At 41.3% G+C, this 21,863-nt stretch overlaps 1 protein-coding gene across 1 annotated transcript in view; it reads right to left on the bottom strand.

Annotated features, from left to right (window-relative positions):
* Positions 1-21,863, bottom strand: part of Morc1 (MORC family CW-type zinc finger 1) — a 154,529-nt gene that overhangs the window by 37,758 nt on the left and 94,908 nt on the right. Inside the window, exons 17-19 of the mRNA XM_085685555.2 lie at positions 20,152-20,290; positions 4,332-4,400; positions 50-298 (exon numbers count right to left, since the gene is read on the bottom strand). Coding sequence (XP_085541681.2) covers positions 50-298; positions 4,332-4,400; positions 20,152-20,290 — 457 coding nt within the window. The remainder of the gene's footprint in view (positions 1-49; positions 299-4,331; positions 4,401-20,151; positions 20,291-21,863) is intronic.

Genomic DNA, 21,863 nt, shown 5'->3' with positions numbered 1-21,863 from the left:
ATCATTTTGTGAATAAAGAGGGCAAAAAAGAAAAAGCAGAAGAACTTGCCTGGGATGACTCCACAAGCTTGACGTTTCCCGGCAGAGCTGGTGCACAACTCTGCTGCTGGGGTTGCACTTTCTCCTTCACGGTCCTCTTCAGAATCCTAGTCTTGCAGACAAACTCCACGTCAGAGTCCGTATCCTCCAGGCTTCTCTTTCGGCCTCTTTGGCTGGACAAATGCTGGACAGATGATGGAGGAGAACCTTGGATTAGGTCTACCACCGCAGGCCCAATTCTCCCAAGTTTGGATTTTTCCTTAATTAAAAACAAGAAGATATAATTTTATGAAATGGAGTTGAATTATTTATGATGAGTTGCCATTTTATCTCATAACACTGAACTATATTTTTATAGCATGCATGTAATTTGATTATATTCGCCCCTTATTTCTGTCCTCCAATTTCTCCCAGATTTCCCCAATACATGTTGTAGTAGTTTGAATGAGAATGGTCCACATAGGCTCATGTACTTAAGGTTCCAAAAGCCCATAGCATTTCCAGTTAGCATGTTTTTTACATTCTCATGTTTGATTCCTCCTTCCCCCATTCTCTCTCTCTCTCTCCTTCACTCCTTATTGTGAATCAGATATAAGTTCCTAGCTATGATTACAGCCAAGCCTATCTGACTATTGCAATGACCTTGTGATGAAAGTCATGGACTGTATTATCCATGGGAGCTGTGAACTCCTAAATTTAATGCTTTCTTCTCCAAGATGCCTTGGTCATGGTGTTTTGTCACACCCGTAGGAAAGTAACTAAGACATATTCTCTTTCCAATTTCCTCAAATCCTTGAGTTCAACTAACGCTGTATATCCATACCTCTGAAGGAAAATGGCTCTCCTTCCACTACCAGTCATCTGCTGCTACTAGTGCCTCAGAGTGGGACTAGGGTGTGTGTGCCCCTCCCTCATCCATGGTAGAATGCTGACTGACTTGATCTTGGGCAGGTCATGGATGTAACCACAGCTCCTTGAGTTCATGCATATGATGCCACTGCCATGTCCAGAAGACACAGATCCACAGAGGATCTCCCTCATCTCTCACACTTACAATCCTTCTACCACCTCCTCTGTGATGTGCTCTGAGCCTTGTGGGGCAGAGGATAATAGAGATGTCATCTGGGGACTGAGGACATCATAGAAGCTCATTCTCTGCTCTTCGACAGCTTGCGGGGCTCAGGATTATCAATCAAACTTCCTCCAAAAATTAAACGTTTTGGATAGCTGCTTTCGCGAATGTATATGTCAGTAATAGTTCACTCAAAAGCAGACTCAGGACGAGCTGCAGAGGTGGGCTGAAGGCAGAGACCTGATACACTTGCGCTTGTTCTCTGATGCATGAAAAATGAGGTAAGCTCTCGTTCCCGGGCCAACCCCACATCTCCCATCCTGCACCCCTGCTCCTGCTGACTACTTTTTGAACCTGTGAAAAACATGCATGCTGGGAGTAATAGACAGAGCGTGTGCACCTCCTAGCTAGTGTCTAGTCTGTTTTCTAGATTAAAAAAAAAAAAACAAAACTAGGAGGTCTAAGAGTAGGAAGAATACGGGTGGTGTTCTAGCATTCCTATGTTTCCCACAGGTGACTGATGGGCTGCCATGCAAGAGAACCAAATTTAATACAAATAGAACATACCACTCTTGTGCCTGATTTTGCAGTTTAGCTATAGAGTGAGTTAGGTACATTCCTATGAAAGGAAGGGGCAGGGCTATAAGTTCATGTGCATTCCAACTTATTACTGGGTTCAAAGGTTTTTGGTTCCTATATAAAGTACAGAAAATGCAAATAATGAAAACACAAACTAAAAGAACACACTGAAAGCAAATGTTTCAATATTTAAAGCAACTGTGAAGATATATCAAGATATAAAATATACACGTCTATATCTACTAAAACCTATGAGCAGTTGAGGGCAGGGCAGAAGGTAATTGGGAAAGCCTGGGTTTGGATCTCCGGCATCCATATAAAAAACCTGATGCAGGGCTGCACATATATAACCTCTGTGGAGAAAGAAATGGGTGAATTCTTAGGCCTGTTGACCAGACAGTTAGCTAAGTCAGTAAACCACAAGTGTAGTGAAAGTCCCTGTCTCAGATAATAATGTAGGAGTGGTTCTTCAAGACACATGATGTCGACTTTTGACCCCATGTACATGCATGTGCACCTACACACACACACACACACACATGGACACACACGGACACACATACACATCCATGCACACACATATAAAATAGGAATAATTTAAATGTGGAGTTTCTTACATATTCGTGTGTCTAATATGCTGAGGAGTTCTGAGGAGTTAATAGTTTCTTTAAAAAACTATTGCTTTTTAAAGATGCCCAGATGATTCAAAAGTCCTCTACATTTCATTTTATGTTGTTGTAGTGAATCTATGAAGAGGGGCATGCACAAAACCTCACACACACCTGCCTGGCAGGCTTCTTGTCGGCTAGTTTCGAACTTATGCCAATCCTCCTGTGATATGGGATTTCCCTCTATGCTGTGATTACCATTGATAAAGAAGGAAACTGCTTTAGGCCTATAGCAGAGCTATAGGGGAACAGAGCTAGGCAGGGAAAACTAAGCTGAATGTAGGGAGAAAAGAGGTACTGTAACATAAGGGGCCAGCTTGTTGGGGTTTCTGTCCCGCCCGGGTACCCCATAGCAGGCAAGTCCCAAAGAAATCACAGAGTCTACATTAGGTTATAAACTGATTGGCCCATTAGCTCAGTCTTTTTAACTAATTCTTACATCTTATGGTGACCCATAATTCTTGTCTGTGTTAGCCATATGGCTTGGTACCTTTTTCAGCTGTCAGCTTACATGTTGCTTCTTCAGTGATCTGGGCAGGAATGGCGGAGGGAGCTTCCTGCATTAACCCATTTCTAATAATCTATGTAGCACCATGAGGTGATGGCTTACCAGAAAAGATTTAACATGTCTGACCTGGTGGCTGGCTCCATGGCGTCTGCCTCACTTCCCTTCTTCCCAGCATTCTGTTCTGTCTATTCTGCCTATCTAAGCTGCTGTCCTATCAAAGGCCAAGGCAGTCTCTTTATTAACCAATAAAAGTAACACAGACAATTAACCCTCCTCCATCAAGGTACAGTAAGAGAGAAGCCGTGTAGCCCTGCTGGAGACAGATGCCAGAACTTTAGCCAGTAAGCCACAGCCTCATGGCGATACAGAGATTAATAGAAATGGGTTAAATTAAGGTGTAAGAGTTTGCTAATGAGAAGTTAGAGCTAATGGGCCAAGCAGTAATTTAATTAATATAGTTTCTGTGTGATTATTTCGGTTCTGGGCGGCCGGGATGAACAAGCGGCACTCTAACAACACTCCTGAACTTAAGGTGCTCCTCTTGCCTCTGCCATCCTAATGTTGACATTACAGGTGTGAGTTATTATGTGGGACCTTAAATTTTAAACCTTATATAGTGGAAAATTGAGAAATAAAACATTATAGGATAGTTAGCAAGCTTTAAAAAAAAACAAGAAAGTGTTTGTCATGCAAACACAAGGACTTGAACCCATTTTAAAAAGTTGGGTACACTGACATATTAATAACCCCAGTTTTAGGGAGTGGAGACCAGTGCAACCCTTCTTTTGAGAGACAACATTGATAGCTGTCCCCTGGTCTCTACCAGCACGTACACACTCATAAAAGCATGCCTAAACATACATGTGCACCCATCCATGTTCACACACACACACATACTCAAGAATTAGAATCAGAATTAAACTATTTTTAGGTAACTATATCTCCACAGACTAAACCATTGTCTTTCTCATAGAAACTATAAGGAAAAATATTTTTAAGAATTGGAATTGTCATCATATCCAATCAGTAAGATAATGGAAGATTTAAATATTATTTATGTTTTATTTCCTAAGTTTTTGCTAATATATATGTATCAATCTAGTGAGAAAATAGTGTTACCTAACTCCTAATTGTGCTTCATTCTGTGACTGATGAATCTTGCATGAGAAATCTAACACAAATGGCTGGATATCACTTTAAGTGCTTACTTAAAAATTTTTTGAGATTTTCAAAATTTTGTTTTTATTTTATGTGTCTGTAATGCCTCATCTGCTTTTTGTGCACTACACGCATGCAGTGCCTACAGAGGCCAAGAAATGGTGTCAGATCCCCTGAAACTGGGGACACAGATGGCTGTGATCCACTCTGTGGGTGCTTGAAATTGAAGTTGGATTTGTAAGAGCAGCCAGTGCTCTTAACCATTGAGCCATCTCTCTGGCTCCTGGCTCCTATTTTAACTACTCACCTTGGGTGCTGTAGAAAGGCAGGAGGACTTGAACTCAGGGATTCTATTCATTGCGATAAGCTGAGGCGTCTGTGGGAAGAAAATAATTAAAGCAAATTTAATGACTAAAAAAAATCCTTCAGTGGGCCTATTACAGAAATTCAGTATTCCTTCTTTCCTAAGAAAGTATCTAGAACACACTGCTTACTCATAACCTTCAGTTCTGCTGCAAAGTTGCTCTTACGATGGTATCTGGGAGGTGGAAAAGCATCCAATGCTTTAGTAAGCACTGCAAACTAATGTCTTATGAGCAACTTCTGTCTGTGTCCAGCCTCTGCATCCCATAATCTCCTGTCTCTCCTCTCTGAAGATTCAGCTCTCTGTTTGCAGAGCTCAGGGGCATGCTTCCCTCTTGCTGGGAGCACTGGGCTGAGATTTCATGAACTGGGGAGAATGAAGTGCCTTTTACTATGCCTCTCACCCCTGAGATGTTATCTTATGCCCAGCACCCAGCAGCTTCCCATATCCCCAGGCAGGCTATGCAGAAGGGGAGCCAGTGATCTTCTGGAGAAGGGAGCACCTTTGACACTACCGCTTTTGCCATTGCTTTTAGCTACTGTTTTTGTTGCTGCTATTTTATTCTGAGATGGGGTCCCACTATGTAGGTCTCACTGCCTGACCTGGAACTCACTGTTCTGGGATTCCGATGGCTCTTGGCAAGTACCTTCAAGGCCACCTTTCCAAATCTGAATCTGTTCTGTTCACAGAACTTCCTCCTGGGATCTCTCTTAATTGGTGGATCATTAGTACAGATGCACAGGTTAGAGGTTCTAAACATTGCTAGCTCATAAACCTTCTCTACTCCACACCAGTGAACAAGCTATGTGAATTTCTCCACTTGAATCTTTGCAAATTCAAAACTCATTAGGTCAAAGTCACCACCTGCTTTAGAGGCCCTTTTCACTAAAGGAGGTGAGGTGACTCAGTGGGTGGAAGGTATAAGTCACCAAAACCTGTGACCTGAGTTCTCCAGTACCCATGTAGTAAAAGATGAGAGCCAATCATTCTCACACTAAGGCATTCTTCCTCCAACTAAATAAAATAAGAAATAAATGTAATTAAAAATAAAATATAAAATACTGGTGAAACGGCTTGGTGTATAAAGGTGCTTACCAAGGAAATCTGATGGCCTAGGTTAGATCCTAGAACCTATGACTCCACAGAGATGTCCTCTACATGTCCAAAACATGCCATGACATACACATACATACACACACTAAACAGAACTAAATTAAAATATAAGTAAAATTGAGAAGTGAGAATGAGGAAAAGCATGACAATCAAATTTGCATGCATGCTATTATAATCCCCATGTTATTATAATCTGGAAATAAAATCACATCCTTACACATGGAATTCTGCCTTACCTATCAAGGGTGGGGACTAGCAGCACCATTTTAATGTTCTTCAAGAGGTTCTGATATGCATACAGAATGGAGAAGCACTAGCCTAGAAGGTGGTACCATTGCTGAGCCTCAGGTTCCTGACCAGGCATAGGGCCTGTCAATTCAGACTGAGTAAGTGCGAACTCAACACACTCACGTGGTTTATGATTTGTTTCCTAATGTCTACCCCGATCTTGATCACTTCCCATCTGTCTCTTGCTTTGTGACTCAATGTTCCTCCCTGTTTACATGGCCCCCTTTCTTATTGCTGCACCATTAGACAAGCCACATCTTTGGCCTGGATGGTCCTGTTCAGTATTGTCTTTCTGCTAAATCCCACTCATCCTTCAAGTCTCAGTGCCAAAAGCACCCATCCCAACTGCTAAATCCCGGTCTCTAGGGAAGAATCATTTGCTGCTTTTCAGCTCACATAACAATGTGGATAAATAGATTTGTGCTTTTTAATGTGTTCTTGTTTTAAAGCTACAAAGTAAAAAGAGCTACACTGGTTTGTTCTCTAATCTACATGGGAAATAGAAAAAGACAAGATCTCCTGAGTAAATTGGGAACATGGGGATAATGGGAGAGGGTAGAAGGGGAGAGGTAGGAAGGAAGGGAATGGGGAAAAATATATAGCTCAATAATAAAAAAAATAATAAAAAAAGAAAGTTGGGAGGATGTAAGAAACAATCAAGAAGGAAATAAAATCACCATTTGAAAGCAAAAAACCACATAGTTATGAGTTAGGTTTTCTTGGTCCTAGTGTCTCCAAAGGAAAAGTAGAGTAGAAGGTGAGATTCCAGCAAGTTCTTCACAAGCATAGCCTCTTCTTTCATACCTACAAAAACCACTGCTCTGTCACTCCTAACTTCTTAAGTTTTTTCACAAGCATCCCATGTATCGTATTCCCACAAACTGGCGTGTGTCCAGCAGGGTCACATTCCATGAATCGTATTCCCACAAACTGGTGTGTGTCCAGAAGAGTCACATCCCATGTATCCTATTCCCATGAACTGGCATGTGTCCAGCAGGGTCACAGACACCCTCCCACCATTGGAAAAAAAATGGTTATCATTGTTTTTCCATCTCCACATTCACTCTTCTCTGCAGGTGCATATCTGCTGATCTTTCTGATCTGATCTTGTTGGGGTCTAGGCACCTGCTTTTCCTTTCTTCCATTGAAGCTCCTGTTTTATCTTGTCTCTTCCAAGCTACCCCAAGAAATAACTGGAAGAATCTCCTAGCTTCATGGAGTTTCCATATTTGTCCTCTGTGTGCCATGTTCTTACAGGACTTCCAGAAAAGGGTAGAAATGATATATACTGACAGCTATATTTACACCCAAAGTCCACCATGATGCTACCTGTCTATGTGGCTGTTTCACACTGTCTTACAGTTACCCGTCAATGATGCATTGCAATAGACTGGACTTCCACATTTGTTTCTGTTAAATGGGGCACAGAGTGTGATGCTTAGGGCATTACAGATGCTCAGGAAAGGGTTGCCCATCGTAGGGTAAACTGATGGCCCTAAAGTGTACTGCCTATCTTTCCATGGTTGAAACACTGTCAGGGGTCTCCTCTGTATTCATAGCTTGACAGATTCTGTCATCCGTGCTGAATACTATCACACCTTGCTTTCCACCTTGCCGTGGACATTCATTTCCAATGAGTGTTAGCAACCCTTTATAATGGGGCTGATTCCTGACAGGGCAAAACAGACCAAGTGTTGCCTGGGTATAATATATGACTCAATTACATTATTTAAGTTTACAACATTTTTAATAATAACTTAAAGATAACTGTTCTCTGCTATACAGTTTTATTGTAACGGGATCGGACCTGAATTACTAACCATCTTGCTAAATAAGAATTGTGAGCAAATGGACATTTCATGAGTCCTATAAATTCTGCTCTTTTGTTTTGGCTTCAGAGTTGTTTCTACAAAAGGAGATGAGACACAGAGGAGCACGGCAGAATCTCCAATTGCATTTTGAATTTTTAAAAAAAGCATTAATAATTATGGCCAAACAAGAACATTTTGAAGTCATCGTGAAGCCAATAGAAGATGCTGTACTGGCTCCAAGGAATAGAATGAAGTTAAGTAAGTAGTTGGGGGCACAAAGGAGGAGGAGCGGCTGAAGTGAATGCCTTCCTTGCTCAGTTCTGTACACAGCTGGCTACTGTTTCCTGCCTAAAGGCGCATGATACGGCCTAGGGAATTTGGAGTTGTATTCCTCCCACCTGAGTTCTACTCATGGCCTTCGTGAATCCTAACCACATAGTTTTACTTTCTAATTCCAGGGATGGCTTCATTTGAGCTGTTTGCATTAGTATTTCATTCCTTAAAAAAAAAAAAAAAATCCAGCTGTGAAATTCTTTACTCTTCCTTAGAACTGATAGCTCTAATTGTGTCAGGAGTATCTCCGGCGCTGTGGCTGTCAATTGAAATTTCCCCCACCTCTTGGCTATCTAATTCTAATAAGAGAAATCTGTCCCCTGGGCTATGCTCTGCCCCACCCCTCCTGATGGTCCTCAGGTCACTCTTGGTTCTCCTTAGGATCACTATGAACTCTGAATTTCTTAATTTCCCTTTCCAAATGAGGGCTTATTCTCTCAGATGAAAGCAGGGGAGCAGAATAGCTCAACAGTTCAGGAATTTCAGATCCCCGAGGCTGTTGATTCCATACCACAAGCAGATACATGATTCTCACTGTAGGACAGCTCTATCATTTGTCACTAACTGACACTTGTTCCCAATCACACAAGTCTGTTCTTCAGAGCATCTGCACACAGTGCGCTTCTCTGTTGTCATATGGCCCCAATTCCTCTTCAGAGAAGACAAAATTGAGGTTATTAGTGTATGTGAAGCCCTTAACGGCTCTCCTCACACTCGGGAAACACACGGCTCCTCCAACTCCTCTGACTGAAAGCCTCTCCCTTGTCCTCACATTCTTCCTTTGTCTCCTGGATGCTCTGTTCATCAGCCAGGCCCCACATCCCTCTTGTGTGCTGAGAATCTTCAATTTCATTGGCTTTTTTCAAAAATAGTTTGGAAACATTGTCAAATCTCTTCCAGCCACAAATTTACCAAATATATACCTACAGAACCACTGTGTGATTATGTAGGTATATGCCTGCCTTTATCCATTTTATATACATTTATTTGATTTCTTTACATTCCACTAAGCACTTCTCCTCAACCTACCTGACCCCCATCTAGAATTTTTCTTGTAAAACCCAATGTAACAGAATTAAAGAATTAAATTACAAAGCCAAACAATAAAAGAGGAGGAAATTTGCTAAAGAATTAAGATAGAGTAGATAGAGTCCATCAGCTTCCTTTCTGAAACATCCTCTATAGAAAAGATACAGACATATAATTGGTGCACTGCAGAATCTGCACCTGCTAATCACACTAAGAGAAGTTTGTACTTTGGTTCTAATTAGAAACTGTATTTCCCACTAACCAGCAATAGGCTTGCAGCGTCAGTGTGCAGGTTGCCCTATTATTTTTAAATATCTTTTAAAATCATATATATTCATTTTTAATTTGAAGAACAAATTTTCCTGTCTTTGATTGCACTTTTATAAAACTGAACTCTGTCGGCACAGCTAATCCACTTCCAATTCTGCCTCTGTTCCCTAATGAATAGCTGCTTCCTAATGACAGCATCTTTTGATGCTCATCAGCTCTTCAGGTTTCAAAAAAGAACAGTGAGAGAAATCTTACAAATATGGGTATTTATTTTTAAATGTTAGTCATAACCTCTACCAGCAAGATGATTGCATTTCTTTTACAAGTTCAGAGTCTTGTAACCCACAATGGAATCAGGAAGACCTGGCTCAGCTGGGTTATCTGTGGAAGCAGAAAACAGAGGAACCCCCGAGGCAGAGAGAAAGGGGTGAACATTTGTGACAGGCACATTCTGAAATGGAGTTTCCAAGACTTTGATGGAAGAGACTTTTGTTTTGTGAACTTGGTGTACACTCCCTCCTGTGTGTGTGTGCATGTGTATTGTCCATGTGTATGTGTGTGCATGTGTGTGCATGTGTGTATGTGTGTATGTGTGTGCATGTGTGTGCATGTTTGTATATATGTGCATGTGTGTATGTATGTGTGCATGTGTATTGTGTATGTGCATGTGTATATGTGTGTGCATGTGTGTATGTGTGTGTGTGCATGTGTATTTGTATGTGCATGTGTATATGTGTGCATGTGTGTGTGCATGTGTATTTGTATGTGCGTGTGTATATGTGTGCATGTGTGTGTGTGTGTGTGTGTGTGTGCATGTTTATGTGTTGATGATGTGTGGCACTGTAGAGAAAAACGTGTTCATGTTTCTATAGCGACTTCTGACTAAATGTACTAAACTTGAGATCTGGAAGAAAACAGCATACCATAGAATTCCATTTGCGACTGATCATTAGTGAGCATCTGAAGAAATTTCTCTCTCGAAGCTGTGGGATCTCTGGAGAGTGTGTTTGAATTTGAAAGGACATTTTTTGTAGCAAAAAGATAATTGAATATTTTTCTCATATATATTCCTAATTTCCGTCTCCTCTCCTTAAGGTCTTAACTTCCCTCAGAGAGCTTTACTCACATCCCAAACAGACCAAAATTCTGCTTGCTGCTTCCTTTTCCTACTTAAAAAGCTGCTAATCAGGTCCCGCTTGTGTGCTGTCACAGCCTCTGTGAGCTCATGTGGAGATCAGTCCTAGAGTGTCCAGATGACATTGTTTCTTCGGAGTCATCTACCACTTCTGGCTCTTCCAATCTTTCTGCCTCCTGCCTCCTCTTCCAAATCACTGAACCTTCAGTAGATGGGTTTGATGACGACATCCCATTTAGGGCTGAGTGCTCTAAAGTCTCTCTGCACATTTTCCAGTTGTGGGTCGCTCTGTGTTAACTGCCATCTACTGCTTCTCTGATGAGGGATGAACAAGGCACTGATCCATGGGTATAGCAGTGTGTCATCAGAGTTAATTTTCTCCAATGGACTGTCACTAGGTATATTAGCTATGCACACCAGGACAGGTCCTGTGCCTGTAGTTAGCAAACACAAAACAGACTCCATATTTGCTGGTTTCTGTTTGTTTGTTTTGGTACAGTTTTTATTGTTGTTGCTTTTGTCTTGTAGTTTTTGTTTGTTTGTTTTGATGTTTGCTTCTTTTTTTCTTTTTAGAGATAGAGAAAGAATAGGAAGTTGGGTGAGTAGGGAGATGGAAGGAGTTTGGGGAGGGAGAAAATAATAACGTATGTAAAAACAAAAGTTTAGTAACTGAAAAAAGTCACTCAAAATTCCCAAGTGATCACCTTGTCTTCCAAATCTGCCTAGAACCGACAGAGTCCTCAAATAAAAATCACTATTAGCTCTGAATTTCCCAGTTTCTCCTATGTACCCGAGGTCACGCTATCCCTGCACTGGTAGGTCCTGGGGTGGGAGCAGCTCCTCTCCACATCCTGTGTAGATGGTTGGGACTGGCCAGGGAAGATGGGCTAAGGGGTTAAATGCCCCTGCAGGCAAAGTCCCAGATACAGAACCAGAGACAGATCCAGTTTGAGTTGTCCTGAGCCTACAGAAAGTTAGGATAGACTAGAGATCAAGAAAACACAGGCGTCAAAGTTTCAACAAGGATTAACAAGCCAGTGGTACTACATGTAAAAACAAGTTCAAAGTCAAAACAGTAATAGAATTCAGATCCTTGAACTGAATTCAAAATGTAAAATCAGGCACTGTATTAGAAGATAGATGGAAGCCAAACAAGATGAAAAACAGGATCCCAGCTCCCCAGGAATTACACAGGGATACTCTGTGTGGAGTTGTAGGCTCTGAGGCCTGAGCTTCCCTTAGGGAGCAGCAAGAAGGAGCCTCCTACTTGCCAACTACCTGCATCTTACCTAGCTCAGCCAGGGAACAGGCTCTCAAGTACAACCAAGATGCTGCTGACAGTCCTTGATTAGCCTACACATTAATTGAGAAATCGTGATACATACGGTTCAGGTGCTTAAGGAAGGTTTGTACGGCAGAGATCAAACAGGTACAGTACGTATGCATTAGGATCTAAATCAGTATTGTCTCCCAATGAATTATTTCCGGCCACACACCCGAACCTCTTCTCTCATCCTTACTGAGGTAGACAGGAATGACAGGCACGCAAGAAGAGGAATGGAACACAGCATGTCTGCATGCAACTGTCCCAGCTATTTCTGTCCTCTAGAAAGGGACATAATCCCCTCTGGAGTTAAAGTCATCTTGGTCTTCAGTATCATTATTTGATCTTGTCTGGAAAGCCCAGCAGCAGATGATAATAGGTAACATGCCTCAGTCTCAACCTCCTGGGGAAAAGTTGGGTAGTTTATGAATCCAGAAGTTGGGCAGATCCTGAGTTTTGTGAACCCATGCCATCATACAAGGTTGCTACCTTCTCTCCAGCTACTGATCCTCTCTGGACTTGTTAAGCAAACACAAACTGCTATTCTGACAGAAAGTTTAACACCTGCTTCTTAAGACAATTTGACGGGTCAATTCAAGTTGGAGAGAGAGGATCTCCATCCCATGGCTATCTGTGCGCACAACAGTGAGCCAGGCATGGTAGTGAGAAGTGCTCCAAGACAGAGGGAGCCCACTGTGCCTGCCTTCAGCGGGCTTCTGGACAAATTTGTCATAAGAAGTTCTTCTAACCTCTTGTTATTATGCAAGAACTCAGGGCCACAAATGTGAGAGCATCATTTATTTTCCGTCTTAGAAAGTCATGCGACACCATAGGGAAATGAAATCTTTCTTTGTAGCCTGAGTAAGAAAGGAAAATATTTCAACTACAATGAGTATAATAGCCTCTTGCAAGATAAGGGTCTTTGGGTACTATAAATTTTAGAACATAGATATTTATGTAAGGGGAATGGAAAGTACTCGTGATAAATCAATACACTTTCGAAGGCATCTGTCAGTGTAGCGACACTGATTTGAAATCAGCATCCCACACAATAATGGCACATTAAAGAAGATTAAGTTCTTGATGGGAAAATGTGTTCACAGTCTCCATTACAAAGTTCTCCACAGATATATATTTCATTCTAACTTCAAAAGCACAGCTAAAAATTCTTCCAGCCGCCTTTGCTCAACATTTACAGCGACAACGACCAACACGGGAACTGCCAGGTTATTTAAGGCCATTTTTTTGTCAGTGTCCATACGAGCTCTGTGAAACAATAGAAAGATATTGCTGCTTTTCCTTTTCAGGAGGCACGGAGTTCCATCAGGACGGCCCATTTAGTGGGAAGGCTGTAAACATGACAAATGGAATCCAGATGTGATCTCTTTACTTCAGCATACATCATTCCACGGTGACCAAGGGCAAGTAAAATTTGGTCTCCGGTAATAGATGATGCAGAAGTTGGAGAGTTTCACTTGGGTAGGGTGACTCAGCCTTACCAAATGAAAATATCAAGTTCACATCATTTGGTAGATACCTACCACTCAAAAGATCAGGCCCTACGTGTGACTGGGAATGTGGACAAGAGTAAATGAGATGAGCCTTTTCTTTTCAAAAGCCCGTAGTCCAGTGAAGGAGATGATCTGCTAACTAAGCATCTGTAATGGCAGGGAGAAGGTCAAAGTGTGCCGTAAGAAGGACATGTCACGGACAAAGAGACCCGAAGGAGAAAAAGGTTCTTTTACAGGGCAGTAGTGGACAACAATTTCACACAGGGTTGGGCATTAGTCTGAGACCATACGGGACTAGAGAAAGGGCAAAGGCCACTGCAGAGGAAAACAGCAGGAGCCCAGGTTCTCAGAGCACTGTGGACATGACGAACATGTGAAAAACGCAGAGCAGAATCAGGTAGAGTGGGAAAAACGATGTCACAAAGGGAGGTGCAGACTACGGGAAGCCTCAGCTGCGGCTAACAAATTACTATTGGTCACAAAGTCTAGAGGATATATAAGCAACAGAACAGCATGCATAAACACGCAAATTTCCAGAATCCACATGGCAGCTCACAGCCATCCTGAATTCCGGTTCCAGAGTATCCAATGTCCTCTTCTGACCTCCATGAGCACCGAGTGCAAGTTATGCAGACATCCATGCAGGCAAACCCCACACACCCATCCAATAGAAATAAATGATAATGTTTGAGAGTAAAAGTTAAACATACAGCAGGTTAGTTTAGAACATGAAACTACGAATTGTCTTTTAATGACTGGGGGGTATTTTAATCCAGTCCCCCAAAAGTCTGAATCAAATGTAACTAAAACAAAATTCTGTAGGCAGAGTCATCCTTGGATGGAATACAGACATTTAAGGTGCAAGTTCAAACTAAGGGAGGTGAAAACTGAAAGCTTAGAAACTCCTAAATTGCACAGAATTTGATTTCATTTGTCAATGGTATTAAAATTATTACCTCGGTATATTAGAAATAGAAAAACAGTTATCCAGTTAATTTGTCAAGCAGCCGCCAAGCAATCAAGTGACATGTAACTATTAAAATGCTTCTCACGGCCAGCAGGTGGCGCTTGCCACTCAGTATAGAAAGCAGATAATGTGAGAATGAAGCCTATACTGGGTACAAACTCCTCATTCATCTGTTCAAAACACAGATTTCAGATGTTTGCTCCTGTCAGACAATTTATAACCAGGGTTTTGGCTGGTCGACGCTGGTTATCAATTACATGATTTCTTTATTCCGTAAACTAAAAAAAATAAATAAAAAATTCCATCTACCACCAAAGGTGACAGAGCGCAAGTTGGCCTTCCTTTTCAGCTTTACTGAACTTAGGGGTTTCTTTTACCAAATATAATTTATAACATACTACTCTGTTGCCCTGTAAATATTTGGGCATCCTTTTCTTCTGCAGCTTTTTTTCCTCCATGAGAAAAAATGGTGCAAAAAAATATACAGAAAAATCCCAATGTCACCATTTAAAGGTTCCTGACTTGATTAATTATTTAACTGGAACTTCACTCTCTTCCTGTTGTAATGGATCTCAGAAGCTGGAATGTTGTGGGAGGTGTGTGCAACCACGTGGGTTGCAGTTTCGGTATGAGCTATGCCTTTCACACTGGAAGACAAGGCATGCCATTAGGATGCCTCTTTTCCCCACAAGTGTTCTGATCGACTTTGGGTACTCTCATAATGTGGGTGCCTGTGTGGGTGCTGCTAGAGGTAAGAGACGGTCACTCTACACACGGTTAGGGTGTGTACAGGGTGGGAGAGAAACCATCACTGCTGGGTTTAGAGAGGAGCAGAAGTATGAACATTCTACTTTTTTGGGTGATACAAAGCCTAGACCTACAGAACTTGAGATCAGAATGACTCTGGATCTAGTGCAGTGCTTAGTATTGGCTGTCTACTTGACAGGATTCCCAATCACCTTTATGAGACAAGCTTCCAGTGATGAATTACTTTAATAAAGTGAGCTTCTAGCTTGGATGATTCCAGTTGGGTCTAACCTGAAAGCCTCTTTTTTGTCATCTGGCTTCCAACTAGAAGATACTTTACCAGCTGCCAGGAAGGCAAGCAATGACTAGTCCTACCTTGATGTAACACCCATGAAGCACAACAATGACCAGCATGGCAAGATATCCCTAAATGTGCAAAAAGGGGTACACACATGGTGGGAGCCTACAGTTGTCTAACTGCATTCAAGATCCATTCTGCAGAAGGAAATCATTCCAAGATACCATCATATCTTGGCTAGTGAGGTCATGAACCTTAACAGAAAACCTTGCCAGACTAACGTCCTTACTACATTCTAAATTTTTACCTAATATACCTAATATATAATAGACAAGTGTTTCAACCAGCCTTCATCAGAAGCCTCTCCTTCCAGCAAATGGAGACCACCACAGGGAACCACAACTGGACATGATGCAGAGATTGAGAGATTGTGGGGAGCCTTGAATCCTCTGAGATGATGGACGGTGTCCTTGAACTGTGAACCAAATATATCTTTTTTCCTTAAATTGCTTTTGGTCATGGTATCATAGCAATGGAGAATCAACTAAGATTCCTAGTTACCTTCTTCATTTTCCACACCAAGCTGTCAGCTACTGTTGATGCTGAAATACAGAGATGAAGAGCTAAATGTGTGCAAGTGATAACTAGGCTGTAGTCCACAACCTCAGAGACATTAAAACCCTCTTTCAGAAACAGATAGAAGCAGGTGCAGAGATCCACAACCAACCACTGGGCCGAGCTCCCAGAGTCCAATCAAAGTGAGGGAGGAGCAATAATATGAACAAATGGATCAAGATCATGAAGGGAAAACTCACAGAATCAGCTGACCCAAGCTAGTGGGAAATCACTGACTCTGGATCAGCTACTAGGGAACCTGCATAAGACTAAACCAGGATCCCTGAATACAAGTAACAATAGTGTGGATTGGGCAGTAAATGGCAGTGTGACAAGGATCTAACTCTAGTGCATGAACTGACTTTGTGGAGCCCGTTGTTTATGGAGAGATACCTTGCTGGGCCCAGGCACATGGGCAGGGAGCTTGGTCCTGCCTCAACGAGGTGATAGAACAGAATTAGTTGACTTCCCAGGGAAAGCCTTACCCTCTCTGAGGAATAGTTGGGGGTGGGAGGGAGTGGGAGGAGAGGAAGGAGGGGGAACTGGGATTGGTATGAAATTGATCACTGATGTGGGATTCCCCTCTGTATGCTGTAAATATCATTGGTTAATGAAGGAACTGCTTTGGGCCTATAGCAGAGTTATAGGGGAACAGAGCTAGATGGGGAAAACTAAACTGGATGCTGAGAGAAAGGAGGCGGAGTCAGAGAGAAGCCATGTAACCCCACTGGAGAAAGATGCCAGAACTTTACCCAGTAAGCTACTGCCATGTGGCAGTACACAGATTAGTGGAAATGGGTTAAGTTAATACGTAAGAGCTAGCCAATAATAAGCTAGAGCTAATGGGCCAAGCAGTGATTTAAATAATATAGTTTCTGTGTGATTATTTTTGAGGCCGAGCAGCCAGGAACCAACAAGCACCCTCCTTCCAACAGACCACTGCTAATGAGAGGCTAGTGGGAGGAACAAGAAGGTGGGTAGGCATAATTACATAGTTTATACTTTATGACAGCCTGAGGTGAGAAGACAGACAAGTGAGTACTAGACATGAAACGTGCTGAATCATGGCAGTAAATTAGCCTATTTTTGATTTTCTAGCAGTATTCAGTCTTCACCTGAATGTAGCTTATCTTGATATTGAGTGGAGCCCATGCTGCTTCTCTGACCTCCCCATCTCCATATCTATGGACCCTTGTATGCGAAAGAGTTATTCTAAGGCAGTGGCTCTCAACCTTTCTGACACTGTGGCCCTTTAATACAGTTCCTCATGTTGTGGTGACCTCCAACCACAAAACTATTTTTGTTGCTACTTCATAACTATGATTTTGCTACTCTTAGGAACCATAATATAAATATCTGATATGCAGGATATCTGATATTCAACCCTCAAGGAGCCATGACCTAGAGGTTGAGAACAGTAGTTCTAAAGGCAATCAAGAAGACAACTTCACACTGTTTGCTGCATGACCTTCAGTTTTCCTCTGGTCCTCTGGTAGACATTACCAAAAAAAGAATTACAGAATCCACATTTTTTTATGGATTAATTTTGAAAAAGAGAATTGAGGTGGTCTTTCCAAATTCTTCTATTCAGTGATTCCCATGTCTTGCAAAGAATTTTGCAATTCTGAAGACATAGCTACATCACACAAAAATTGACTTTGTTGTTCACAGTTATCTGAGCTTCCCCATGAGGAATCAGAGCAAGACTCTTTGCCAAGTCTTCATTTATGCCGTTCTTGCCTCAAATGCTCTGTTTGAGTCCTTCAATTTACTCTAAGTAGACTTCAGGATAGAAGTTCAAGGCCATTTCCCTTATGACAGGTACTTATTCTAAAGTGTCCCTCGAGGCTTCCTCAGAATAAACTTCCGCACCACTCTAGGTGTGATCAGGCATTGCTGAATTAATGATGGAGGTCTTATTGTGATTGGCAATTTGAAAATCATCATTAGATTTGGTAATTTAAGAGACAGTTTGGTAACTAAAGACACGATTTATTTACTGTTTCAACCATGACCTGTTGAGTGTTCAGCATCCACCAGGCACTGATTTAGGTAATACTGAGTCATAGTAGGCATAGCTGAGACTTTCCCTGTCTTCAAGAACCTTACATTCTTATATTCCAGTTACTATGAACTTCCTACATGGCCTAGCCTGGGACATTCCCAAAAGCAAGCATTCAAAAATCAATGACTATTAGAAACTAACCAGCTGCCTGGAACTGGGTCATTGACTAGCACTGAATCCTTGAAAGTGTATTATGACTCTAGGACTGTTTTCCCATGCAGATTCTTGTAGAAATATTCCCTTCAGTAAAGGAAAAAGACAGTGAGGATTCTTATAGTCTTTGAACAAGATTCTATAAGTGGTGCTAAAATGCTCTTAGAATTGAAACGAACTGAATCTATAGTCCTAATTTAAATTTTTGTGAGGAAAAAAATAAACTATCAAGAAAGAAAGAATAAGCAGAACGGATGTTTCCGATCTGTTGACTTCATCAGCTTCCATTAAAATCTCCATCTCAATGATAAATAACAAAATCTGACTTTAAACAAACAGTAAGCTAATTAAGGCTTCTGAATGGCACGATCAATATTCAATTGTCAATAGTGACCTCTAAGGAAGGAAAATAATATATTCAAAGATGGTCAAAAGATAAAATCAACTCCAATGTGTTGATGTCTTTCCAAAGCTTCAAGAAGTGAGAGAAACTCAGAAATGACTTTAAAGAGAAATTTCAGAACAGAAACATAGGTATTTATCTATTTCCTGTTAGTTAAAATAACCATAGACTCTGATATCTTTACTTCTGGCTTCTTTTATCACACCCAAGACTAGAGGCTTTTTAAACTAAACAGAACAGTGAGATATGTTTGAGCAGCAGGCAATGCTTCAGGATGTGTTGCCCAAGTAATCCTCAGTATCATTCCCAAGCTGACCAAGATGCCAAACTAAAGGGAGAGGCCAGTCCTGTTATCACCTCAGCTGGGGTCCTACCCGCACTGTAGATCTCTAGCAAAGTGGGAAGGTAGGAAGAGAAAATGTTTACGTTATAAGAAACCAAAACTGATGTATGTTGGATTGAATCCCACCCCATCACTGGATTTTCCATTCTAATGAGTCTTGTCTTTTACTGCTTCTTGTTGGTTTGTTCTTGTCGTTTTCTGGCATCCACAGATGAATCAATAATTCTGAATATTTACTGTCGACCTTCTCAAATGCTGCTGAAGAAAACTAACGCCATAAAGCTTAAAATGCTGAATTTGGGTGCTGAATCTACAAGCAGAGATATCACTCTTAGTTAAGAAAGTAAGGGTTGGGGGGTGACATGCTACATGCGTGTGCAGACTCATGGTGCGGCATCACACGTCTGTAATCCTTATGCTCCTGTGTGGGATGGGAAGTGAGAATGGGAGATGTCCAGAGGTTCTCAGGCAGTCAGCTTGTCAAGTGTGTCTTTGAATGACAGAAAGACCCTGACTCAAACAAGACAGAAAGTGACGACCAATATCCAAGGTTGTCCTCTGACCATCACATGTGCCTGAGTGTGCACACACACATGCACACACACACACACACCCTCACTCACACTCCAGCAATCAAACAAATCAAAGTGAAAAATGAAGACAAGAATAAATGAGAGAAATAGAGATGGGAAAGGAGTAGCAGAAAAGGAGAGAGAGCTAAAATAAAGAGTGAGAGAGGAGGGAAATGATTGAAGTACATCACATGTATTACAGAAATGTCATGAGAATCCCCTTACTTTGGACAGTTGATGCATGCTAATAAAAATAAAGGTCACAGGATTTTTCTGTATGTCACATTTCTGTCACTGAAATTCTCATAGTTACCTATTTATCCATAGTAATGCTTATTCTTACTGAGTTCTCTTAACAATAAAAAATGCCTTTGATATTCTGTGTTAATAGGCCAGGGTTGTCTAAAAAACACTCTCTACCTAAAATGTCCACCCCCAGCAAAGAAGCCTGGTGATGCAGGGGGTAGGGAAGGAGTGGAGCTTAATATTTGAAGTTGTGCACATGTGGCTCCTTGTCTTGAACACCTGATCTTAAGCAAGCACAGAACTGTAAAGCAGAAATGAATATCTTATTCCCCTCATGCCTTAGTACATTTGCAGATATTTTTATAGAACCCCCCCTTTCTCCATGTTTACCTTCAAAATAATTCTCAGATACAAAAGTGGCAAAAGAGAAATACAAAAAAAGTCGTGTACATTTTATCTGAGAAACCATATTGGTTGATTTGCATGTACAATATCAGCAGATCAGTTGCAATTGCTAAATTTGGAAGGATAACAGCTCACCTGGGGCTGTGCTTCCGCTAGCCTGTTCTGGTACCTCTGCACCGACTCTTGCAGTTGCTTCTCTTTCTCATCTTTTGATGGTGGTCTTCTGCTCATGGTGCCCAGTGGGATAGAAGGCAGGTGCTCTGGCTGATTACAGCTTCATAATCAACAAGGAACAGATTAGCATCAGAAGAAAGTGTAAGGTGTAAGCTGACTGTAAAAGATATTTTACTTCTCAAAAATGTTATATTTTCTCTTATGTACACAAAATTCAAATATAAAGCAGGGCTATATGACTTTGGGGGGCAATCTGTCTTCTTAAATGTCCAGCTGGCATGGAAAAGAGCTATGGAAAAAGTGTGGGGGGGGGCACATGTGTTTATGAGGATGGGAGAATATGAATTATTTTGCTAAAAGCCCTCTTATCCTAAATTATTTAAAACAAGTCTTTTCTATAAAAATGTTTCAATCATCTCGATACTAACAAACATTTCCTCACCCTGGGCCCCAAATTTGTTTTCAAAATCCTGTGTCTGTTCAAAACACAACACACAATTCTGTCTCTGAGACACATGGATCTTGTTTGGAATCACTAAGAGACAATGAGCATCACGTCATGTAGTACTCAGGGACAGCTCTGGGGTTATGGAGGCTTGCACAGAGGTCACTAGATGGCAGTGAGCAACCCGCACTGGCATGTCCTTCCCAAATGACCTATTCTCAGCGGCCTAGTACTTGACAATCAATCTGGCACCCAGTTTTGAGTATTTTACAGCCATGAACAATTCTCATCATGGTTACAAAAAATAACTAATCCTTTATTTTGGAAAGCTTGGGACCATTTTACTTTAATTTTTAAAAATTTTTTAGAACTATGTTCTAGAGAGCTGAATCCGTCAATTTTTTTTTTTAAAAAAATGAAATTGTCTAGTTTGTCTTGGTATCAACACTAGATGCAGAAAGGAAGGAGCTGAACTCTTTGAGTACAGTTCTGATTTGGGGCATGGCTCTGTGCAGTAGTAGTATGAAATGAAGATGTCAACTTTTTGGGTCTCTTCTATGTTATGAAGTTTTCTGCTATTCATGCAAAGAAGCAGGGGAGAGTTGTGGCCCATCAGTAAAAGAGGGGTCAAACTTGCAGAAAATGTATGTGCACTGGGCTTGGAGGGGAGAAGGCTAGCAATGGGGAGAGCCTCCTGTCACTGGAAACAGGGAAGAAAATATAAGACGGATGGAAACCACCAGCTCTGTTTCTCAAGACTGCGAGTATGTATTTTTCTTGCCCCCTACCAACAGAGAGAAAGTGAAGAACTATCATCAAATTCAAGCAAGCTGTGAAAAAACGCTTAATCCTACTTTCATGTGGTGTTGGCTATTATTGTTATTTTCAAAGAAAGGTACTGCATAAACATATCCCAAGGATGACTACTGTATCTATAGCTACTGCCAACATAAACTCGAAGACATCTGTGGGGCAGTGCCAACACAGTGCTGTTTCTTGTGAGAAAAGAACCTTGAAGCCATGTGAAGTTTTCATTCAGAACAAAGAAAATTAAGTCTTTTATTGCAATGAAGGGCATCCAACTGTCTTCCTACAAAGATTTTTGGTCATATTTTAAAATGCAATACAACCTCTACGTATTTTGCATCCTTTCCACAATTCAGGGGTTTTGGGTTCAGTCAAATAATAGGCATCAGTTTTATCCTGCTGGGGTTTGGTGATTCCTGAA

The sequence above is a fragment of the Myodes glareolus genome, chromosome 2, assembly GCF_982192425.1.
Source record: "Myodes glareolus chromosome 2, mMyoGla1.1, whole genome shotgun sequence".
NCBI lineage: Eukaryota > Metazoa > Chordata > Mammalia > Rodentia > Cricetidae > Myodes > Myodes glareolus.
This window is presented reverse-complemented; position numbering and strand designations above follow the sequence as displayed.